This window comes from Alligator mississippiensis, chromosome 15 (assembly GCF_030867095.1).
Source record: "Alligator mississippiensis isolate rAllMis1 chromosome 15, rAllMis1, whole genome shotgun sequence".
Taxonomy (NCBI): Eukaryota; Metazoa; Chordata; order Crocodylia; family Alligatoridae; genus Alligator; species Alligator mississippiensis.
In genome coordinates this window covers 16507280-16530114 of record NC_081838.1, presented here as the reverse complement: position 1 = coordinate 16530114, position 22835 = coordinate 16507280, and the positions used below count along the sequence as shown (strand labels likewise).

Genomic DNA, 22835 nt, shown 5'->3' with positions numbered 1-22835 from the left:
ACACCGAACACATTTTAGCTAAAACAGAAAAACACGTTTCGAACACAGATCCTACCTCAGGCAGGAGGTCAGACTAGATGACCCCTCGAGGTCCCTTCCAGCCCCGATTCCAGCCCTCTGGGGTCACAGCCTGAAGGAGACTCTCTCAGCCTCTTGAGCAGGCCCAGCCGAGCTCCCCAAGTGCAAGCATCCGTGCCCTGCAGCCCACCTCACCCTGGCTTACATGGGCCGCATCCTGCTCGGTTCATCCTGTGCAGCCCCTACCCCTGAGGTTACTAGCGGGGTGCGGGAAAGAGGGTGTGTATCTGATCCACCACCAGAACCATGAGCCATGGGAAACATCTGCTAAAACCAGAGGTGGCCATGAGGGGGCACCCGTGCCACAGACAATTAATTCGCTCAGCTTCGTTAAGTCAGGATCTAGCACTTGGCCTGGGACCTCCGCATTATGCCTCGCTTGCAGGTACCACCACCCGCTTCAAGAATTGGATCCTGGACAATGAAACAGAGGAGGCCGCTAGCGCTCAGACCCTCCACGAGAAGAAAGGGATTCCCTGTAACACAGGGTCACAGCCGTGTCTGTACAGTGCCCGGTGCTCCAGGGTGCAGCTCCTGACCTGGACCCTTCAGCATTGCAGCTAGGCAAGTGCTAGCCCGTTAGGCAGCTGGACGACACAGGCAGAGCATCCACCAGTAAATAGGGGAACATAAAAACATGAGCAGAGCTATACTGCGTCAGAGCAATGGTACCTTTCGGTCGCTCTCCTGGCTCCTGTAGCAGACAGCATCAAACCAGAGATCTCTAGAATGATCTATCCCCTCGATGCCAGAAGAAGCATCTCCTAGCGTTCTGCTCAAAGACAGTATGTGCAGGTGATTTGGACAAAAAGCACCGGGTACAGTCCTGTCCCACCCCCCGTGACAAGGAAATGGGTCAGGGTCAGAGCCAGAGAGACGGTTGTCTGTAAACTGGGTTTATTCTCATGGCCCGGTTCATCCTTTACACAGACGGGGCAGGATGAGACGAGACAAGCTGTGCACGCTTCACAGGCAGATGCGGCATGGGGCTAGGCTCGGGCATCGCCAGGCAGGAGGAAGGGGCAAAATGGCAGGGGGACACGGCACCGGGGAGTTGCTTTTAGGTGGGGTCCAAGGGCCAGGCGGCCTTAAAGCCAGACAGGCAGGGGAGGCGGGGGGCAGCTCCGGCAGAGGCTCTCAGCTCGGAGGGGTAACACGGACTATCACCCTCCCCTCCAGGGCCCAGGAAGATTGTGTCTTTGCCCAGAGCCGTGCCCTCCAGCTCCAGCTCCACCTCAGGCTTCACCTCCTGGCTGTGCTCTGCAGAAGGAGCCCGGTGCTGGCCTTCCTCATCCTCCCTCTCCTCCTCTTCAGGTGGGGACACGTCCAGCAGGAACTGCAGCCTCTCTGCAGCCCCCTGCACGGTGCCCAGTGGGTGCCCAGGGAAGGCTTGCCCCTGCAGCCGAGGGGGCAGGAAGCTGACCCCCAACAAGAGGGCATCTGATTTGGGGAACCCCAAGGGACCATGGGGCTGGGCGTGCTCTGGCAGGGGCAGCACCGCCTGGCCGTGGGGGAAGATGTGGCCAGAGAAGCGTGGCCACTCGGGCGGGCTGGGCACAGGGCAGTGGCTGGGCGAGCAGAGCTGGCGGCTGCCGTTAGGGGTGAGCCTGGGGGGCGGGAAGGCAGCCAGGTGGGGGAACTCATCCTGCACCCCTGGGCTGCAGTAGGAGCCAAAGAAGCAGGGTGAAGGGATGGAGCCAAAGCCTGCGGAGAGACAGGGAGAGGCGTGAGACTGGCAGCAGCCTGCTCCGGCACCAACCGGGAGTCAGGACACTTGGGTTCTGCCCCCACTCGGGTCCCTCCTTGTGCTTCTGTTTCGCTTCCCCTCCCTTCGGTCATTTAGACAGTGAGTGCAGCGGGGCGGCACCGATCTCTCCACTGCAGCCGCGGACACGGTTTCACCTGCCGGCCCCATTCTAGGCCGGGAGGAGCTGCATGGGACAAGCAGCCCTGGTCCCTGTGCCTGAGCCTCGGGGAGGAGGGATGTTGGCAGGACGTCAGTGCAGCCCCTGCTTCAGATGCCTCCCTCCGTCCCTCCCTCTCTGCAGCCTCCTGTGATTTCCCGGCCGCACCCTGGGTGCGGGAGCCTGCACAGATTCCAGCCTGGGCAGCTCTCCAGGAGGCACCTGTAGCCACCTGTGCCAGGCCCAGCTGACGTCAGGGTGTGGGAGGCAGGCAGGCCTTTCCAGTTCCCGCCCCGTGGGGCCCATGTTGGCATCAGCGGCCCCCACATGCCACGGCAGCAAGACAAAGCTGTGCCATGGGCGCCTTCCTTGCCCATCCTGGCACGTGCATGGCTAAGCCCTGCCACCCCAGTGCCCATAGGCTCAGAGGGGAGCTGGCTGTGCCCACCCAGGGGCCTGTGATGTACTGGCAGGTGCCAGCCTTGCATGGGAGGTGAGGGCAAGCGTGCACCAGTGTGCACGTGCTGTTGCACATGTGCATGCCCAGGCTGCATTGCTCCAGTGCAAGGTCTCCAGACGTCCAGCCCACTTGCCATCAGACCTGTTCTTAGCACAGCAAAATGGGCTGTATGATGCCCCTCGCTCAGCTATTCACCCACCCGCCCCCAGCACTTACGAGCTCCCCCGGCCACAGCTTTCTTGTCCCCCGTGCCGTCTGCGCCCAATGGCTCCTGCAGGCCACGGTGGCAGGCCAGCTGGTCAGCCAGTGCCCGGCGAGTGAAGAGCACGTTCTGTAGGAACTGGAGCAGGGAAAGGAGCAAAACCATCTCAGCCCCAAGCCCAGCCTGGGCCCACACCCCACTTAGGCTGGGTAAACCATGCCCCGTCGGCCTGCGGTTACCTCGCTCTGCAGCCCAGTGGAGACCATGGCGGGGCGGCACATACTGGCAGCTCCCAGCAGCAGTGGGGGTGCGGGGCAGCGCAGGTCCCACAGCGGGTAGTTGACAAAGATGAGCTTGCTGAAGTTGAACTTGTAGGTGAAGCGCTTGCCTTTGGTCTTGTGCAGGATCCGCTTGTTGTAATAATACCTGGGGGAGACAGGAGCCCGGAGAGAGAGCGCAAGGGAAGGAAGGACAGACGGACTGTCAGTGCTGATGGAGAGGAAGATTTGCACTAAGAGAGTCCTATAAACCCTCCCCCAGGGTGGGGACCAGCAACAGGGGAGTCTGGCCACAGCTGGACAACAGCACTGGTACCTGCCTGCCTCGGGTCTGCCAGCCCAGGGCATCCCACTGTGCCTGGGAGGAAGAAAGGGAGAGGGGTACCAAAGGGGAGAGGAAGGAAAGCAGGAGCTGGAGAGGATGCTTGTTCTCTCCTCTGCACCATTCCTTCCTTCCTGGATCCCAGGGTTTAGGCTGAGTCTGGTCCTCCCTGAGCCCCTCCAGGTTAGGGCCCAGGTAAATCCCAGCTGTCCTTCACTTCCAAAGTGATGAGCCATGCACAGCCCTGGAGCTGAGCACGCTTCCACAGGGATCAGGCCCAGAGACGAGCCCAGTTGCTTTGTCTGACCCAGTACCCAGGCTGCAGGACAGCCCAGGGGTACTGCTACAAGGGACCCCAGACCGAGCCTCCGGGCAGCGCTGCTCCTGCCTCGCACCTGAGTGCCCGGCTCAGCTTGTCATAGTTCATCTGGGGCTTGCATTTCCTCCGGCCCCACAGCCGTGCCACCTCGTCGGGGTCCTTGATCACGAACTCGCCATACTCGCCCTGCTGCCAGGCGATGACATGCCGGAACTCCTCCTTCTGCAGCAGCTCCAGGATGAAATGCCACAGCTGGATCTGGCGGGAGCCAGGGCTGGACTCTGCCTTGTAGGCCCAGTCAGGGAACGCCAGCCCTGTAGAGCAAGCAGGAGCACAGATGGACCCTGGGAACAGTGCTATGCATGTACCGTTCCTACCCTTCTGCCCCCGCCACCAACAGGATGCAGCTTTGTGTGCAGCTGGTAGACAGGTGCCACGTGCCACCCCAGAGCTGGCTGCATTTCAGTGCTGGGCATGCAATTCGTGTGCAGCATTGTGTGTGGTTGTTAACCAGCTGCCTATCCATGTTGGAGGGAAACAACTCCCTCTGTAAAGTGCTTTGGGAGAGGCAGGGGCTCAAGACATCAGAATTGGACCCAGAGCTCCAAGTTTGCCCCCAGGACACCGACCATCTCAATGGGGGGAAGAAAGGGGTTGGCTCCCGTTCTCACCTGAGATCCAGTAGGAGCTGGGAACTGCTGGCACACCCTCGGCTACACAGCTACACTGCATCTCGCCAACCTGGAGAGTGCAAAGGCAAAGCCATCACTGCAGGGGAAGGGGCTGCCTGGGAACAGGAGCTGCCAGCAGCCCCGGAAGGGCAGCGTGGGTGGAAGTGCTCTTCACCCATTCAAGCAGGGGGTGCTGGGAGCCAGGACTCCTGGGTTGTCCTGGAACAGAGGGGGTCTGACGCTACAGCAAGGGGTAGCATGGAGGGGGCAGAGATCACGACTCCTGGGTCCTGTCTCTGGCTCTTGCACAGTCTTTCTCTCAGTCCTATCTGGGGCAAGCAGTGAGCAAGGGGAATTTATCTGCTCTGAAGGGCAGGATGTTTCCAGAGCAGTGGAAAGAATGGGCCCAGGGGGCCCAGCTGGAGTGTGCCCCAGAGTACCCTATTTCCCCAGGTCGGCATCTCCAGTTTGTGTGCAGAAATTTCTCTGCTTCGTTGCAATCTGAAGAGTGGGTTTCCTTTTCCCCACCATGACCAGTCTGACTTCAGCAGAATGGGCTTTTCTATTAGAAAACTCCTTTTTTTGTAGGGGGGAAGGGATGTAATGAATGATACCTTTCTTTTTATCTCCCCAGACCACGTAAGGAACAATAAAACACCCCCAGCACCAAACCCTCTGCTCCCCCCCCCAAAATTCACTAGCCAGCTCAGAGTGGATGAGAACAAACAGGGCGATGTGGGTTCGGATCTGAACGTTGCTCCTTTGACAACCCCAGGCCATGAAACCTAAAGGTCTGGGGAGCTCTCGGGTCTCCACTTCCCTGGCTGCTGAGACGTGGGTCTCTGAGGAAAGTTTCAGTCGGAAACTATTGTGGGTGGGATGGAATGAATGAGAGCGCGAGGGTTTTAGGGAGATTCATCATCCTATATATGGGAAGAGGAAGGGTTAATTTTAAATCTTCTTACCCCTCTGCCAGTGAAGAGAGACAGAAAGCTAATGAGAAAAAGAAACTTCCCTGATTCATGGATTTGGAAGAATTGGGGACTGTTCTGCTGGATTGGGGGTTGAACTAGATGACCTCCTGAGGTCCCTTCCAACTTTAATTTTCTATAATTTTCTATGATTTTCCTACAGAAAACCATTAGACCCGCTGACTTGCCCAGCAAAGGCAGGTGCCAGGCAGGACAGCAGCAAAGGGCAACTCTGACTCAAATTCAAGACATTTAAGTCCTGAAACAGAGACGATGAGAGAAGAGAGGGGCTCAGGGGATTTCATACCCTCTGACCACACCAATATATCCTAGCAAGAGCCAGTGGCTCTCACCTTCCTCATCCACAAGGAAGCAAAGCCAGGTCCCATCTCCCCACGTTTAAACCCATGAGAATCAAGAGTAAATCTGCTCCTATGCATAAAGGTTGCCTGGATGTGGCTCTGTTTTCTTGGACGCTCACTTTTCCTCTTTGCCACCAGGTTGACTGCATGGCTTTTATAAATACCCGTTTCCAAGCCTCTTTCCACCCCCTGAATGAAAACTCAGCCAGGGGAAAATGCATCCATGGCCTCTGCTCTACATCCTCTGAATCCTCTCCTCCCAAGTCAATGCTGTCCTTGCCTCCCATGGTCTCCCCTTTATTTTCTAGAAAGGTCCCAATCAGCTGGTTCGACAGGGAGAGAAAAGGGGGATAAACTACTGTAAAATATTTTGGAGCATTCCTAATATACAATAAAAGCCGGGCCAGTGAGGCAGCATCTCAGTGAAGGAAGGACATGGGTGGGGTGGGGAAGGGAACGGGGTGGAAACAGCCCCATCAGTCCAACCATCCAGCAGGAGGAGAGGTGCTTAGGACCAGCAGGATCCCAGAGGAGAGAAACCACCGGAGAACAATTATCTTTCGTTCAGGTTGTTTTGTAACCCCTCGGCCGTGGTGTGAGGCTGCCGCCGGGGGTCAGAGGCCAGAGACCTGGGCCCTATGAAGTGAAGCCTGACCCCTCGCCTGTGTTGCTCCACCAGCTTCCCTTGGACTCGTTCAGCCCCTAAAGACCCCCTTTTCTGCAGGCAGAGCAGTGAGGAGAGGTGAAGCATGGGGAGTTGGTGGCTTTTTGTACAGAGTCAAGGAGGATGGACAAAAATCAGCTGACCCAAAACAACCCCCTCCCTGCACCCCTCAGACATCCCCCTACCAGGGGGAGAGCTCTGTCCCCAGATCCCGGGGTTTGTCCCTCTCCAGGGAGGCAGCCAGGCAGCAGGTCCGTGTCCCCCAGCTGCTTCCCTGTGGCTTTCAGCCTCTGTGAGCATCTGTCCCCAATTGCTGCTGCCTCGAACCAGCTTCTGTCCCTGCTAGAGCCCGAAATTCCTGCTGTGGCTCAGATTCACTCCCATGCCCACCTGCTAGCACTGTGCAACTTGTTCGGGGCTCCCTTTCTTCCCACCTGCCCCCAGACATGACCTTCACCCATCCACCTCTCTGCTCAGGCACCATCCTCGCAGGGCATTTTGTGGATCCGGGGGGCAAGCTGGAACCACAAGGGCATGATTCCCTGTGCCCACGTTCAAGCAGGCCCCCGAGGACCCTGGCCCAGCTCCAAGGGTGGTGCATGGAGCCTCCGTGAAGCAAAACCCTGATCCAGGGATGGAGAGAGCACGTTGCTATCTGCTGAGCCTGGGAAAGAACCCAGGAGTCGTGGCTCCCCTTCCCTCGTGGCTGGTGCCACGGTGCATCAGTGCAAACCAGAAGCAGCTCCAGCAGAGCCAGCGGTCTGGGCATGGAGGACCGGGAGGGGGCATTCCCCTCCCCCTGTGCTGACTCCTCACTCCCCAGCTCCGGGTCTCTCGGGGAAGTGGGATTTAAAAGGCTTTTGTACCGCGGCCATACAGAAACCTTACACGCAGGGCGGGAGGGGGAGAGGAGAAGGAAGGTCAGGTTGGAAAGTCAAAGGCCTGGAAAAACCTGCAGGCCAGCCCCAAAGGGTGTGGCGGGGGCAGGGGGACCCTGAGTCACATTGGAGGGGCAAAGCCCCTAACAGAGCCAGGCCTGAGCCCGGCTGTCCCCTTCCTCTGCTCGCTCCTCCATTAATCGCCCTGCTTTCCCCAATGGGAAGCGCTGCCGGTACCCAGAGCTGCTAACACAAGCTCCCCAGTGCCCCTGTTCCTGGCATGGGGGGTGGAGGGGTCATGAAGCCTTGAAGGCAGGACAAATGCCTAATGGACAAATGCTTAATGAGGTTTGTTAGCATGTGGACTCCCAGCCCATGGTCCCCAGGGCAGCACCAGGAACTAGGCAGGGACGGACTGGGAGTAGCTGCTGTGCAAGAGCCTGGGGACCAGCTCCCCTGCCGAAGAGCTGGTGGCCTGGACACACAACAGGCAGGGAAGCAAGCAGCCCCAGTTGCCCTGAGCTGCCTCTCCTGACCCCTGGCCCATTGCCCTCCCTGTAAGACGTGGCTGTAACCGGCCAAACGAGAAAGCCCAGCCGGAGGCAGGAAGCTGAGGACAGGGACTCAGCACAGGGTAGAGAGATCAGAGCAGCCTGGGGGCAACAGCCCTGTAAAGTGATGCTTAAACTTTCTCTGCTCCTGCACTCCCTGCTGCGCCCGTGTGAGCTGGGCATGGGGGCAGCTCCATCACTTCCCTCTGGGAGTCAAACCACAGGCTCAGGGCTTGGTGGCAGAGGGCGTGGGGCAGCCTGGCTGCAGAGAAGTGCCCTTCTGACCTCTGCCCTGGGCTCCTGGCGGTGCCTGACAGTGATCTTTGCACGCATTAGACACCGCTATCTACCAAGCCCTGCTCTAAGGCCTGAGGGCTTTCCCCAGCTATGCAAATTCCTCCCGGAGGGGGCACAAATCCAGCCAGAGATGCAGTCCATCAAGGGGGAGAAACCTGCCTGGGACACCCTGTAGCCTCCCTCCCGGCAGCTGCCAGCTCCTGCAGAGGCAGAAGGCAAAGCCCTGGCCTGAGCAGCCAAGAGCTCTGATTCTTAATGAGCACTGTGCTCTAACTATGGCAACCCCAGATGGGCCCAGTTCATCTGTCTGCTCCCTCTTGCTCACAGCAGGACAGCAGCTGGTGGGGAGGAAGCATGCTGCGCTGAGGCTGCCGATACATCCCAGCTGAGATCTGGGCTGTCTTGATCTCAGGAGACCGCTCCGCACACACTCCCAGCAGGACAGGTCCGAACAGAAGTCCGGAGCTGGCATCCCCTGGAAATGCCTCCCAACGGAGCTGCTGCGGGCACTGGCCTATCCCCACCGTGCCAAGGATGCACCTGCCGGAGAGACGTCTCTCTGTAGGGTTCCTGATGCTTCTCAAGAGCACGTCACTCGTGCCCGGGGAAAGTGCTGCATGGGGTCATTTCACCTGCTCCCCTTTCCAGGGATGGTTCGTGTCCCTCCCATTCCTACAGGGACCCCCGCCTGGCTTGGCACCTGCAGCATCATGGCATGCCTGTGGCTGGCAGCACCCAGAAGGTGCCCAGGGGTGTGAAATCCCTGGTCCTGTTCCAGTGGTATGAAATCCCCTCTGAACACCCCCTGCCGCATGGGTCTCCCCAAGGGTTACCAACCACGTCTCGTCACCGGCATCCCATGGACCCCTAGTCGCTTGGGTGAGAGTCGAAGTGACTGGGAAAGCAGCACCCAGACCCCTCCAGGGACCCAGACGTGCCTGCTCCCCTGGGTGGGAAACTGGCACTACCTTGTGAGCAGGTTTGAGATGGCTCGGAGAGCGCGATGGGGGTCTTACCTTGCAGAGGCACCTGCAGCTGTCCTGGCCGGCGTCGCTGGCCCGTGCGCTCTGCCTGTCACGCCGGCCCCGTGCATTTCATCACATGCTGCGTTGGGGTTACTTAGAATGAAAGCCCAGTCCTCGGTGCTCCCAGGGGGCTCGGCACGCCGCGGCTGCAGAGACAATCGTGTTAACCCCTCGCACGGCTCCGGCTGCCGACCCCCGCGCGCGTCGACTGCCTGCGGGGAGGGGACACCGGGCGAATGCGGTGCCTTTCTCTCCACCCCCTGCTCCATCCCAGGCACGACTCCCCTCCGGGGTACCATGCTTTCCGCTGTACCCTCTGCATAGGGGTAGTCACCCACTGGCCTCCCCTCCTTGTAGAGGGGCACAACACAGGGCATTGATGGGCTGGCCCAGGGACAGAGCTGGGAGGAGAGCCCAGGTTGCATCTAGCCATGCTGTAGCCACCTTGAAAGCACTCCTGCCTGAACGTGGAGATGCTCCGGGGTAACAGCTCACAGGGGTGCCACTCTCTGGCCCTCACAGCTGGGGTGACCATGCCAGCAGGAGGGGTAGCACCCACTGCTGCAATGCAGCTCAACTGGGCAAGCACAGGCCCTCCTTGGAAGCTGCCAGGCCACCGAGCACTCACCTTTCACTTCCACCTGCGCTCTTCCCAGCCCCGGCTGGGATGTTGGTCCTCAGGGCCGGCTCTTCCAACTACTTCTTGCTGCAGCCACCTGCATGGGTCACCTCATCGCAGGCTAGCGTGGTGGGGAGCTCATCCCAGGGCTGCCAAGTGGCGGGGGGTAGACGTGCTGCGTTGCCACGTGTCGCTCTGAGCAAGTTGCTCCAGCCTTCGGTTCCCACTTATCCATGGGGAACAACGTCCCTTTGCCTATGTGGCCTGACTAGGCTGCGGCAACCTAGCAGGGATCATTTGCAGCACAGCCCCAGGATCAGTGGGGCTGACTATGATGCCAGCCCCGGCACCGATAGTGTGGGGAACTCGTGATGAACACCACTGGGGACCAGGCAGACAGAAGCCCGCATGGAGGGAGGGACAGAGAGAAGACAGGGGCAGGCTGGGCTGGACTGGCCACATTCACACTCCAGCAGTGCAGCAGCTTGGGACCTGCGGAGCTGTGAATCTGGGGCAAGGGGCTGGAGACAGGGTGACCTAAGAGACAGTGCAGGCCAGAACTGCAAGGTCCCATCAATGGAGCTACCGAGACTGAGATCGGCCTCTGGACAGCCAACAGACTGGGGTCGAGTGCCCGAGGGGTAGGGACGCACCGACACCAAAGTCACTGGGGGAGCACGAGGCGAGGCCCCCCTGCACGGCTGATTCACAGCCCCGGGAAAGAGCATGTTGCTGCAAGACCCCGGCCATGGTGTGTCCCACTGACGTCAGGCCCTCGCCCAGGCTTCTAGGCGGGGGCTGGTGCAGGCGCTCCCGAAGCTCGCAAAGGAGCCCCGGGGCCAGGGAGCACCTGGTTACCACAGCACGATCCCCAGCGACGCGGGTGGCCCCGTGCCAGGGCTCCCAGCTGGCTCACGCCCGAGGGACCAGGCGGCTTAGGGGCGCGTCCAACCCGACATGGCTCCTGCGTGCAGCGAGTGCTTGTTCTCAGCTCAGCAGCAGAGTGGCCATAGAGGGGCTGGGAAGCGTGGTTCACGGCCTCTCTGCAATGTAGCGCGTGGAGGAGGGCGACCGGGTTTGCTTAGGATGCACAGGGCAACCGGCTGGCATCTCTGCCTAGCTCACCGGTCGCCCCTTGGCCTCTCAAGAGCTGTGTAGTGCAAGGTGCTGACTGCTCAGGGATCTGCACAGCTCCTGCCCACAGTGAGGCTCAGCTACAAGTGGGGACAGCAGAGCCAGGCTGCAAAAGCACCTGCTGCCAGGCTGAAAGCCTGGAGCCGGATGACCCATGTTTGCCTACAGGACAGCCCAGGACATGCCTCCCTCTAGGGGATTACACCACATGCACGTGCTTCCTTCCCAGGGGCTGGGATGCTGGGCTAGTGTCACCTGATGCTCACCCACCTATTTGCTTTGCAGCCCACCTCACGCCAGGGTTGCCTCGTCTGATCTGCTGCTCCTTTCCCTTCCGCTGTGGAGGAGAGCGAGCAACGGATGCAGTCTCTACACCGACACCAGGTGTGGGGCTGCTTCAGCCAGGAACATGCAGGACCCCTCCTGTGTCTGTGACCTCTCACCCACAGACCTGGGAGTTGATTGAGATGGGGACTGAAGTGGAGGGGAGCGAACTTCAGGAGTCATTTTGTGGTTCAGTCAACCAAGGCTAATGTGATGGGAAGGGAATAACGGCACAGGGCTAAGGGACGGGAAAGGGGTGCGTGCATGTGTGTCAGAGATCTGGGTATGTGTGCATGTTGCAAAGATTCAGAGATGTGTGTGTGTGCAAGCATGTGTGTATGCTTCAGAGATGTGTGTTTGTGTGTGTGTGTGTGTGTGTGAGTGAGGTTCAGAGATCTGAGGATGTATGTGTTTCAGATGTATGCATGTTTCAGAGATCTGAGTGTGTGTGCACGTGCATTTCAGATCTGAGCATGCATGTTTCAGAGATCTGAGTGTGCATGTGCGTGCGTGTTTCAGATATCTGTTTGTGTGTGCATGTTTCAGAGATCTGGGTGTGCATGCGTGTTTCAGAGATCTGAGTGTGTGGAGAAGATGTGGAAATGTGTGTGCGTGCATGGTCGGGTGGGGACAGCTGCCCAAATGACCAGCGAAGTGCACGGGAGAGGATTTGAGTGAGCTACAGTGTGCAAAGGCATGCAGAAGCAGGTTGCACACGTGGGCACAAGGAAAGGGCACCGTGTATCCATGTGTCGTGTCTAGGTTTGATCTCTGAAACCCACACACATGTGCAAACCCGCAACCCCCCCTTCCCACCCTTGCCCCTGAGCCCGTATCCCCTTCCCATTGCATCAGCCTTGGCTGGTTGAATTAAAGATGCCGCTGGATCCAGTCCCTTGGCCTGAGCTCACCAACAACTTACCAGGCTCAGGACCAAGCCCTTGGACTTCAGACTTGGAGCAAAGTGCCTGCTCCCTCAGGCTAGCAGCAGACCCCTAGGAGCCCGCTAGGGCCTGGCTACCCTGGAAAGCCGAGGAGGCGCCAGGGAGGGTGAGAACATGAAGTGCCCGTGTTGTTCCCGGGTGACGCCTGCTTGCAATAGGAGCCTTCGCACGCGGGATTCTTGTCATTCCAGGAAGAGTTATCTGAGACTCTCTCCTGGGGTGAGCCAGCCTCAAGTTGGGACAAGACTGGACAGAGAAATAGCGTGTGTGTGCATGTGTGTGGGTATATGTGCATGTGTGTGTAGCTGCATGTGTGTACATGCATGTGCGCATCAACATATGTGCTTGTGCATCTGCGTATGCTTTTGTGCATCTGCACATGAGCATGTGTGTACATGCATGTATATCAGTGTATGATCATGTTTATATATGCAGTGTAGATCTGAGTGTGTGCGTGCATGTGTGTGTGTGTATGCATTCACATGTGTGCGTATACATGCGTGCAAGGGTCAAGAGGGAACCCACTGCAACCTCTCGTGACAAATGCTCCTGATGTGTACAGCCTAGGCCTGCTGGCACCAAAAGAGTTAATCAGTCTCCAGCTGGGCAGTCAAGAAGTCACATCCACGGCCAGGTCAGCACGGAGGGTGGACTGGACTGCCCCGTGGCTGCGAGGCAGGGCCCACAACCAGACATTTACACTGAATGACCAGGGATATGTGAGTGTGGCCTGACTGCAGCTGGAGGCAAAGGGCTCTCAGGGGTGGGGGAACCTGGGACTCATGGAGGGCATCTGTGAACCCGTGTCCCACTCTGTGTCCCAAAGAGGACAGCATCTGTGCCATCCCAGCTTCATGCCGGCTCCCTGTCCAAGCCGGGGGACATGACCCCAGCTCTGTGCAAAGGCCGATAGACTCGGGCAGTGCAAAGTTGCCAGAGGGTCAGGCCTGAGACCTTGGGCGGGGGGGGGATAGGGGCTCCCAGAGCACTAAGGGGTCCCGCAGCACAGCATGGCAGTTAGAGTCTGACCCTGCCTCTGGGGCCTCGGCCCTGGCCGGGGGTGGGATCCTGGCCCAGCAAGCCAGACAGACAGACAGACTAGACCCAGTTCACAAACTGGGGAACAGACCGAGGGATTTTTCTCCATTGCTGTTACCACCCGTTTTTTCCAGCCTTCCAAGAAATGTCAATATTTGGACAAGCCACTAAAAAAAAAAAAATTGAGAGCAAGCTCAGCTGTCCCAGCCCCATCGGGCTCCCAGCTGCTCCAGCCTGTGTGGTGCTGAGTGAAGGTCGCGGAGACTGCTCAAGATATTTTGGCTGCAGCCTGAATTTTCAACGCATGGGAGTTGGTGAGGTGAGATGTGCTGGCAGGCCTGCGGGCGTGGGGATACATGGGCCGGTGGGCACATGTCAGCCCCAGCCACCAGCCACCCAGCTCCTCCTGCCAGCAACCCTGGAGGTCAATGCAGGGAAGATGGCTCCTCTCCCAGGCTGCTGACTTCCACCATCCTCCGTGCTGCTGGGCTGCTCGGTCTTTACCCCCGGACTTGGTCCTGTTGGGATTGGTCTGAGCCCAGGACAACTCTAGCCCTCAAGATCAGGCTCCATCATGACCCAGACAGACATGCCGCCCCCCCATAGCGTTGCTCCGGGTCCAGACGCTGCCGACCTATACGCATGCACAGCCGCACTCGAGGACCTAGGACAGAAGTTCAATAAACCTATTTAACCTAAATCAGCTAAGTCTGCTGCATCCATCCAGGTTTATCTTAAACCAGTTTTGGCCATTTTGAGAGTGGTTTATATGCACTGAATTTCTGTTACAGATTTGAACTGGTTTCCGAGTACTAATACCGGTTTATGTGTAATATCGATGCCTAGCCATGGACACGGCACACGTGGGACCCTCATGGAGCTGCCCAATGCAGTTGCAGGTGCATCTCACACCTTCACAGCTACACAACCGCACTGATGCAACATCTCTGGTGGGCTCCACCAATGTGCACACACAGCAAGTGTGTCACAGACACAGACGAACTCGAGCCAGCAACGCTTGCGTATCAGCACCATGGGCTTCTGCTGCTGGAGAAGCACCCAGGACCCCGGCACCCCATGCACAGCCCTGTCCCACCCCAGCTTCTATGGTTTCCAGCTAGTTGGAGTCTAAGTGCTGCCATCTCGCTCTCCCAGTCACAAGCCTGGTCTTATGTGGCTTTGCTGGTACAGCTCAGTGGGGGAATTTTTTTTCCCCCCAGCAGCAGAGAAGCCTCTAGCACGGGCAAGAGCCCTTTGCCAGGACTGCCCCAACCAGTTCTGCCAACCTGCGGGCAGATTTGTTTGTCCTCCCCTGGGCTCCCTGGGATGCTTCGCCAGTGCCATCAGGGCTGGGCCCGTTCGCAGGCTCCCGATGCACGGGGACACTCCCCTGTGCAGATCGAGCCCAGCACGGAGACAAACACACACCAGGCAGAGTTTGGAGTCTCTCCTCTGCAATCCAGGACCCTGGGGCTGTGCCCATGCTGCTGGCTGCTGTACGTGCGTGCGTGTGGCCTCAATGCTGGAATTAATCCTCCGTCTGATTCTGGATCTGCCCAGACTCGAATCTCCCTGGTGAGGCCAAGGGGTGGCTCAGCTCATGGAGGGGAAGGTGTGACTAATAGGACCAGGCAATCTAGACCCGTGCCGCCCAGTCGCAGACCTCGGCGCCCTTCCCGGATCTCAGGAGCATTCAGGGGAGCAAGTGGCTTCAAGTCTGGGAGGGAACCCAGGAGTCTGGACCCTCCCTGCAGGTGATGGGCAGGGCACCTATTGTGTGAGCCCCACACAAGCTGCCAGCTCACTCCTTGCCGGCCCTGATCTTGCTCTCACATGGCTCTCAGCCTACGGAGCCGCAGCCCTGGTTCTTTGCCCTGCAGCTGGCAGCGCGTGGTGGGAGAATAAATCCGGGCCTGTGGCTAGAGACCAAGGCATACCCCACCCCAGAGCTGGGCATGGAAGTCAGGAGTCCTGCTGCCTGGCGCCAGCTCCTTCCTGTCTTTGGTGTTGATTACACCCTCCTTAAAGAAGGAAATAGGTCCTGGTTCCAGACCCCTGCAACCATGGCCCCAGGCTGACACGACACAGGAGCCGAGGTAGATGTCATCTACCTAGACTTTAAGATGGCCTTTGATACGGTATCGCATTCTGTTCTCGTGAATAAGCTGGCAGGCTGTGATGCAGATGATTACATAGTCCGGTGGGTGGCAAATTGGCTTAGAGGTTGGACCCAGAGAGTGGTGGTGAACAGGTTGATATCAACCTGGAAAGATGTGGGCAGTGGGGTCCCCCAAGGCTCGGTCCTTGGACCGGTGCTGTTCAATGTCTTCATCAGTGACTTGGATGAGGGCGTGGAGAGCACCCTGTCCAAGTTTGCAGATTATACCAAATTACGGGGCAAAGTTAACACACCAGAGAGTAGGGAATGGATCCAGGCAGATCTGGACAGGTTGGAAAAATAGGCAGAACCAAATAGGATGCAGTTCAACAAAGACAAGTGCGAAGTGCTGCACCTGAGCAAAAAGAGCCACCAGCACACTTACAGGCTGGGGGAGGACCTTCTCAGCAGCACAGCAGCAGAAAGGGATCTTGGAGTCATAGTTGTCTCCAAGATGAACGTGAGTCGTCAATGTGACGAAGTGATCAACAAGGCTAACCGCACTTTATGCATTAGCAGATGCATGATGAACAGGTCCGGGGAGGTGATGCTTTCCCTCTATGCAGCACTGGTCAGGCAGCAGTTGCAGCACTGCATCCAGTTTTGGGCACCGCACTTTAAGAGGGATGCGGAGAACCATGAGAGGGTTCAGAGGAGGCCACTTGTAAGGTCAGAGGCCTGCCAGCAAGGCCCTACGAGGAGAGACTGAGGGACCTGGATCTCTCCAGCCTTCGCAAGAGAAGGCTGAGAGGTGATCTTGTGGCTGCCCATAAATTCATCAGGTGGCAGGGAATAGGAGATGCTCTATTTATTCGGGCACCCCCTGGAGTAACTAGGAACAAGGGCCACAAATTGACGGACAGCAGATTAAGGTTGGACATTAGAAAGAACTTCTTTATGGTAAGGGTTACCAGAATCTGGAATGGGCTTCCATGGGAGGTGGTGCTCTCCCCTACCCTGAGGGGCTTCAAGAGGAGACTGGACAAGCACATAGCTGGGGTCATCTGACCCCAGTGGTCTTTCCTGCCCAGGGCAGGGGGTCGGACTCAAAGACCTACTGAGGTCCTTTCCGATCCTGACGTCTATGAATCTATGACACACAGCAGGTCGGGACCCCTTTGCTCCTGACCTGCTGAACCTCCAGCTGCTCCTCACCCTCCAGCCTGACTGCCCAGGGCCTTCGAACCCAGCTCCCATCCCAGCTCGGGCAGCCAGGAAGCATCGCGGCCAGGCAGCAGAGAAGTGAGGACGCTCCGTACCCAGCTCCTAATTGCAATCAGTGCCGGGGAAGGCCGGGGCGGCCAGCGCATACTAACACACCACGGTTCCCCCCCAGCCCAGCCGCGGCTGGGGGGACGCAAGCAGGCATCTCGGTGCGCCGGGCCGTGCGGGGATCGATATGTCATTTCTCGTGGGTTAATTCCACCCCCCAGGTTCCCCCTAGCCCCTCCCTGTTGGTGCAATGGCAAATTAAAATAATAATAAGAGAAGGCCGGGAAGGAAAACGGAGGCACGAGAGGCGGCAACGCAGCCACACTCCATCAGGCGGGTTGTGCGGGGAAAGCGGAGCTGACAGAGGACTATTAACGGCATCACCTGCCAAATTGAAAGCTCGTTCTGTTCCTAACTCCCCTCCTCCAGTGTCCACCCCCATCAACACCCAGGAGCAGAGTGGGGGAATGGGGCCAGAGAGACAGGAGAGGAGCGCAAAGAAGGGAAAAAGGGAGAAAGAGGGAGAGCGGAGAGGAAAGGGGGAAGGAGGAAAGAGGCAGGCATGAAGATGAGAGACGGAGGGCGCGGGGCGCAGGGAGGAGACAATGGCCCAGGAGAGGAGGGCGCGGGCCCGGCCGTGGGCGGCAGGCGAAGCGCGCGGCTCGCTCCGGTTACAGGGGCCTCTTCACGTCCCATTAGCGGCAATGAGAGGTGACAGCTGCGGATCGATAACAATCGCGGCAAACAGACTCCCAGTAATAAACCCATTTCGCTCACATTTCTGCACCCCCCTCCGCACCCGCCCCCGGCTCATCTCGTCGCCCCGACACTCTGCCGGCTCCTCCTCAGCACCCCGGCCTCTCGCCCCTGCACTCCAATGTCCCACTGGACCCTGCCCCCGGGACTGTGGGCTCTCCATGCACAGACAACTGCAGCCCGTGCCCCTCACATCCTTGCTAATCCAACACCTTTGCCTCTAGCACAAGATGCTACCAGCACGGCCGTGTGAGATGCCAGTGCGGCCACCCCCACGTGGACACAGCTGAGCTGCTGCTTCTGGAAGAACATCTCAGTTTATGGCAGAGTGGTGTCTACACTAGGGTCCTGGCTGGCGCAGTTACAGCAGCCCCTGGTGGGTGCTCTGGTCCCAGGTCTCCTTCGTGCTGCTCCTGAAAATCAGGCCCACGATCGTCCTCCAGCCCCGTATCCCATGCCCGGGCCGACTGAGAACAACGGCCCCTCAGGCAGGGACTGGGCTGGAGGAGGTTTTAATTATCAGGTATAAAACCAGGTGAAGCAAGAGGCTTGAGTCGGATGAAATGGGCTGGGCTTGGACTGTCCCTGCACACAGCAGGCCCCTCCGTAACACCCAGGACAGAGCAAAGGCCCTGCAGGAAGGATGGATGACAGGATGGAGGGAGAGATTAGGAACCCAGAGGGGAGAGAGGCAGGGGCAAAGCCACCCCGGGTTGAGGAGCCAGGCCAAGCCTGACTCAGGTTTCCACTCCAGAAGCCCTCCAGGACTGGGAGAGAGCAGAGGGTCTAGAAATGTGCCTGGTCCAAGCGGTTTTGGACACCGCAGCCTTAGCCTTGTCCTGGGAAAGCAGAAAAATGGGACAGGATGCAGGTGGGAGCCATACCAGTGCCTGCGAGGCAGCCTTTCTAGTACAGGGGCTAAGGGACATGCCCATGGTCATGCCAAGAACCTGTGGCAGGGCCTCAGATCCCCACACCCTCTGCATCCCTGTGAGCTCCATGCACCGGTGGGAGCCGGATGCGCTGTCCTACCGCGGCCGCTCCCCATTGCCTGGTGTCTCGCCAGGCAGGGCTGTCCCTGTCTTCGTCTCAAGGGGAGGGAGGGGGTGTTTGTGCAGACTAACGAGGGCCGGGTAAAGTTTCCCCTCCCCAGGGAGGTTTCTAAATTAATAGCGGGGATGCTGGCTCTGCTCCCTGCCGGGCGGCATCGATTGCGGTGAGCGGGGGCAGGGGGGGTGTGCACCGGAGAAGCTTTCACTCTGCCTTCACGCTTGAGAGCCCCAGCACCCTCACCATCGATGCTTCCTTTTTCCTTTGCCCGCGCCAGCTCCTTACCTGAGTCAAGCTTACACGTCTCTGATTCAGTTAACCTAGAAGGTGCACCTCCACCCTGCCAGGCACCGGCTTACAGGGCTCTGCTCAGCTCCCAGCAAGGCACAGGCCCTGAGCTCAGTTTTGCAGGGAAACAATGACACACCTGGTAATTAAAACCTCAATAGTAGTTTTGGGCCAAAGATATGCCCACTGTCGAGACCCAGGGCCACTGGACAAGAAAGGCACCTACTTGCCAGCAAGACCCAGGGCATTGGCCGGCCCTGGCTCCTGCCCTCTCTCGGGTGGCCAGAGCCCATCATCTTCCACAGCCTGGGCCTGAGTCCTACCTGAAGCAAAACTTCCTGTCTCCATGGTGTCACTGCACCATCCCTGTGGGTGACACCGTCTCCTGCAGCCACAGTGAGCTGCGAATGCCAACAGGACCACGTGGACCATGGAGCAGGGTGCTGGGGACATGCCTAGAGATCATTCACTGCCCAGCCCCAGAGCAAAGAGAGGGGCTACTCCCTGATGAAACCCAGCAGCCTCCCTCTAGCCCCAGCAGCTGTGTCCCCTGCTCAGCCCTGGGGTCCCTTGCGGTGTCTCCATCTCAGCCAGCTAATGAAGCAGCGTGAGAACGAATTCTGCAGAAAACAGGTACCCCAGTACAAACGTGCATCGCCAGGTGAGGAGTCAGGACTGGGGAAACCCACAGGGATCATCCTACAGCTTCAGGGGTCTGGGCTTCTGCTCTGCAAAGAAAAGGTGGTTAAGGGCTGAGAGTCCCAAGGGCTGAAATCTCACAGGACGGGGCCCAGAGAGCATTCAGGGTCTTTATACAGTTGGGAGCCACATGCTGCCTTCCTTCAGCCAGCGATTAACAAGGGCGAGGAGCCTTTGCCTCCCAAATGCCTCTTTGCCCACGGCCCATCTATCTATCCATTCCCGTGCAAACCAGCTACCTATGCTAGCACGAGGACATCCAGGCCATGTCACGCAGCCGGCAAAGCACCTGTGTGCATGCTGCTTGGCTCCATGCTCCCACCAGGACATGCAGCCAGGGGCCAGTTCAGACACAGAAAATGCCTCTCCTCCCAGATCGGGGAGGGCAAAAGGTCTGCGCTCCCAGCCCTTTGCTCTGTGGGGCTGCAGTACAGCGGGTGCTTGTGAGGCACAGAAAACCCTGCACGTCTTACCTTTGCATCTCCCCTGAATGGCCCAGCCTGAGCTCGGCCGATCTACCCCCACACCACTGGGATGAAGCCTGTAGACTCCAGAGAGGGCTCTGGGCTGATTCCCCTTGCTGTATCCAACATATGCAGGTGCATCCCGCTCTCCTGGAGCCAGCCTGGCACGAGATCGTTCTGGCTGCTTACAAAGGGGATTTGGTGGGGAAACCTGTCTTCTTTGGCAGTGGCGGCTGCCTGGTTAGAAAGAACAGAGGGCGCATCAAGAGGGAAGTCAGTGCAATGCCATGCAATGAAAACAAGGTGTTCAAAAGGCAGGTGTCTAGTACCCACGCAAAAGCCGCACAACTGGCCAGACTAGGCCGTTGCATGGATGTAGCAGAAGCTGCACCCATGAGAATCAGTGGTGTCAGTGCTCATGGGCAGCGTCAGACCCTGGCAGGTCATGCAAATGCCAGTCCCTTCCTACCCCAGGGCACCCACGACTTTGCACGGGCAGAACTACATCCATGCACTTACCTGGAAGCGGGCTGTCTTGTCAAAACTGGGCCAGGGAGGCGACTGCTATGACAGAAACAAACCACAGAGAAGTGAAAGGGGGAGCAACCTTTTAACCAACTTCTCTAGCATCTCCTGGCCCAAATCTCAAGTGCTGTGTATACCCCACATATGCCCATCCATGCCACACTGGTGCCAGTGGCTGGATAATGGCACCGATATAACTATAAGTCTCAGACGCCGGTGGAAAAGACCTCTCTGCTAGAGATTCACTTGGTCTGGAGGCAAGAGGGAGACCCCATTTTCTGTGCTTGGCTCTGCAGAGTGGGGAAGACCCCAGGCCCTCTGGGCCCTTCTGTAGGGTCTCTGGGGCAGGGAAGGGCTCTCCTTTTTCTACCAAGAGTGGGCCTTAGCTGCAAAAGGGCCCTTCCATGTTACAGATGGGACTGGGTCTGTTCTGCCCAACCTGACGAAGCAGCTCCAGCAGCATTTATCTCTGCAGCTTCCTCCCACAGGCCCAGAGGGGCTGGCTGAGGATTTACTTCAGGGGGATCAGAATCCAACCCCAACCCCCAAGCCAGCCTGGCTGCAGGAGAGACTACCCAGAGCTGCAATGCGCCTGGATGCTGGGCAGCTCTCGGGAGGGAGGCCAGGCCAGCGGCCCTCCAGGTATGGACAGCAGCAGCCAGGCAGGAGCCTGCCGGGAGACCCCTGCCCCATCTCACCTGCCCTGGTGGGGAGCTATCCAAACTTTACTGCCTCTCCGAGGGCCACTTGCCGGTGCTAGAGGAGAGTTAAAAACCAGAGCGAGCGCACGGTGGGGAAAGGGGGGGGGGGGGGTGAGAGAAAGAGAGCAAGTAATGCAGTTTCCAAATGAGAGCCGAGATAAAGCAATTACCTGATCAATACGGGTGAAATTGAGTAATCTAACAGATCAATAGCACCATCCCTCCCCCCCCTTCATGCCCTCCACTGCCAAGCAGAGGGTGCTAACTGCTGCTGCGCTGCTTTGCAATAACACGCTGGCTTTGACAGAGCGAGATGGAGTGGGAAGGGACAGGAGGGGGTGCGTGGGGGGGTGGTATCCTTGACGTGCTCCTCCAGCCTCTCCTGCAGATGGGGAATTGAACCCAGGCATCCTGAGGCCCCTGTTCGACCTCCGTCTGCAACCCAGGGGTGACAGCTGGGTGCTGGACCTCACCTTTGACTAAGCTGCACTCCCTGCTTAGAGCTAAGGCAAGAACCCAGGCGTCCTGGCTTCCTTCCCTAAGGCTCTCTCTACCCCACCCTGCCCAGGTTTGAGTCGAAGCAGCTAGATCCCTTTCTCGTAAGCCCCCAGAACAGCTGCAGAAGTAGGAGAGCTGGCTAATGCCCTCCGCTTTGAACTCCTGGCTCTTGGCTGTGCTAATATTTGAAAAGGAGGGGAGAGCACCTGGCTGGAAAAATCTCTGCTGGCTTTAAACACCATGACGCTGCTTGGCTGAGCTCGGAGGCTGGGAAAGAGGCTCTTAAGCAGCTTTGTGGTCACCTTGAGGCTCACAACAGCGGCTGGAAGGGCAGGCTGGAAAATACCCGGGGCCTGCACCCTGCCCCCCCCCGCTGGAAATGTTTAGAAACGGAGGCTGGTTTCATTTTCATTTAGGTCCTGATTTCCCCACCCTCTGTGCAGAAAGGAAACCCAGGGCTTGGCTCCGTTTGAAATACGACGGATGCAACCGCAAGACCTTTCGGCTTCTGGGGCCAAACATGCTAGAGAGGACAATGTGGGACAGAACTGGTGTCTGGCTCCAAAGGAGAAGGTCTCCAAGTGCCTGCCAGGCCTGGGGGCGATTCAGCCCAGCTGCAGGAGTCACAAGGAAGGAGCTGACAGGGAGGGATGTGCTAGGGGAAGGGGATACATTTGCTGTGGGCCTGGTTGTGAAAACTGCAAAGCACCCAGGACAGCCAGCGTGTCCCAGGCTAGATCAGGAGCTGCGGCATCGTTCATGTGCCTGTGGCTGCAACTGGAGCCTTGTCCCAGAGTCCCCAGCGCAAACAAGGATCTCTCAGAGCACGCAGCTCCCCTGCTCCTCGGGGTCTCGGCCTGTGTACACCCAATGGGGAAATGCCATCATGCCTTCCAGAGGGCATGTGTATCTCCCTCTTGGGGTTCGAAGCAGCAACGGGGTGCTTCCACCTATTCCCCTTTAGATGTGGCAGGGGTATTGCTCTACCCCTGCATTTTCTTTCTTGCTGCCTCTACCCGAGATCCTGGAATCCAGAACAACAGAGAATCACAGACAAGGGAAGGAAGGTGGGAAAGGACCTCAGGAGGTCACTTCTAGTCCAAACCCCTGCTCAAAGCAGGACCAGCCCCAACTACATCAACCCAGCCAAGGCTTTGTCTAGGCGGGTCTTAAAAACCTTCAAGGATGGAGATGCCACTCTCTGGGTAATCTGTTCCAGTGCTTCACCAACCTCCTAGTGAGAATGCTTTTCTGAATATCCAACCTAAACTCCCTTGCTGCTACTTGAGCCCATTGCTCCTTGTCCTGTCATCTGTCACTATAGTCTAAACTGCTGCTCTACTTTCAGCTCCTTTTTCATCCAATTAGCTGCTCTGCTCTCAGCTCCCCCATATCAGCTGCATAGTCTTGCTCCCTTTCTCCCTGATCTCCCACCTCTGTTCT

At 58.2% G+C, this 22835-nt stretch overlaps 1 protein-coding gene across 3 annotated transcripts; it reads right to left on the bottom strand.

Moving 5' to 3' along the window:
* Window positions 1-953: 953 nt before the first annotated feature.
* Window positions 954-20983, bottom strand: ETV3L (ETS variant transcription factor 3 like). 3 transcript variants are annotated; one of them, XM_059718280.1, is made up of 10 exons: window positions 20892-20983; window positions 20188-20232; window positions 19678-19905; window positions 9611-19233; window positions 8974-9128; window positions 4235-4304; window positions 3640-3877; window positions 2884-3070; window positions 2659-2782; window positions 954-1782 (listed from the first exon to the last, which is right to left on the bottom strand). In XM_059718280.1, exons 6-10 carry the CDS (start codon window positions 4293-4295, stop codon window positions 1139-1141), a joined length of 1254 nt encoding a protein of 417 aa, XP_059574263.1. In that variant the 5' UTR covers window positions 4296-4304; window positions 8974-9128; window positions 9611-19233; window positions 19678-19905; window positions 20188-20232; window positions 20892-20983; the 3' UTR covers window positions 954-1138. The 3 variants fall into 3 exon arrangements, with proteins under 3 accessions (XP_059574263.1, XP_006275935.2, XP_059574264.1); XM_006275873.3 differs by having other exon boundaries at window positions 9611-19228; XM_059718281.1 differs by having other exon boundaries at window positions 20188-20229.
* Window positions 20984-22835: the final 1852 nt, after the last annotated feature.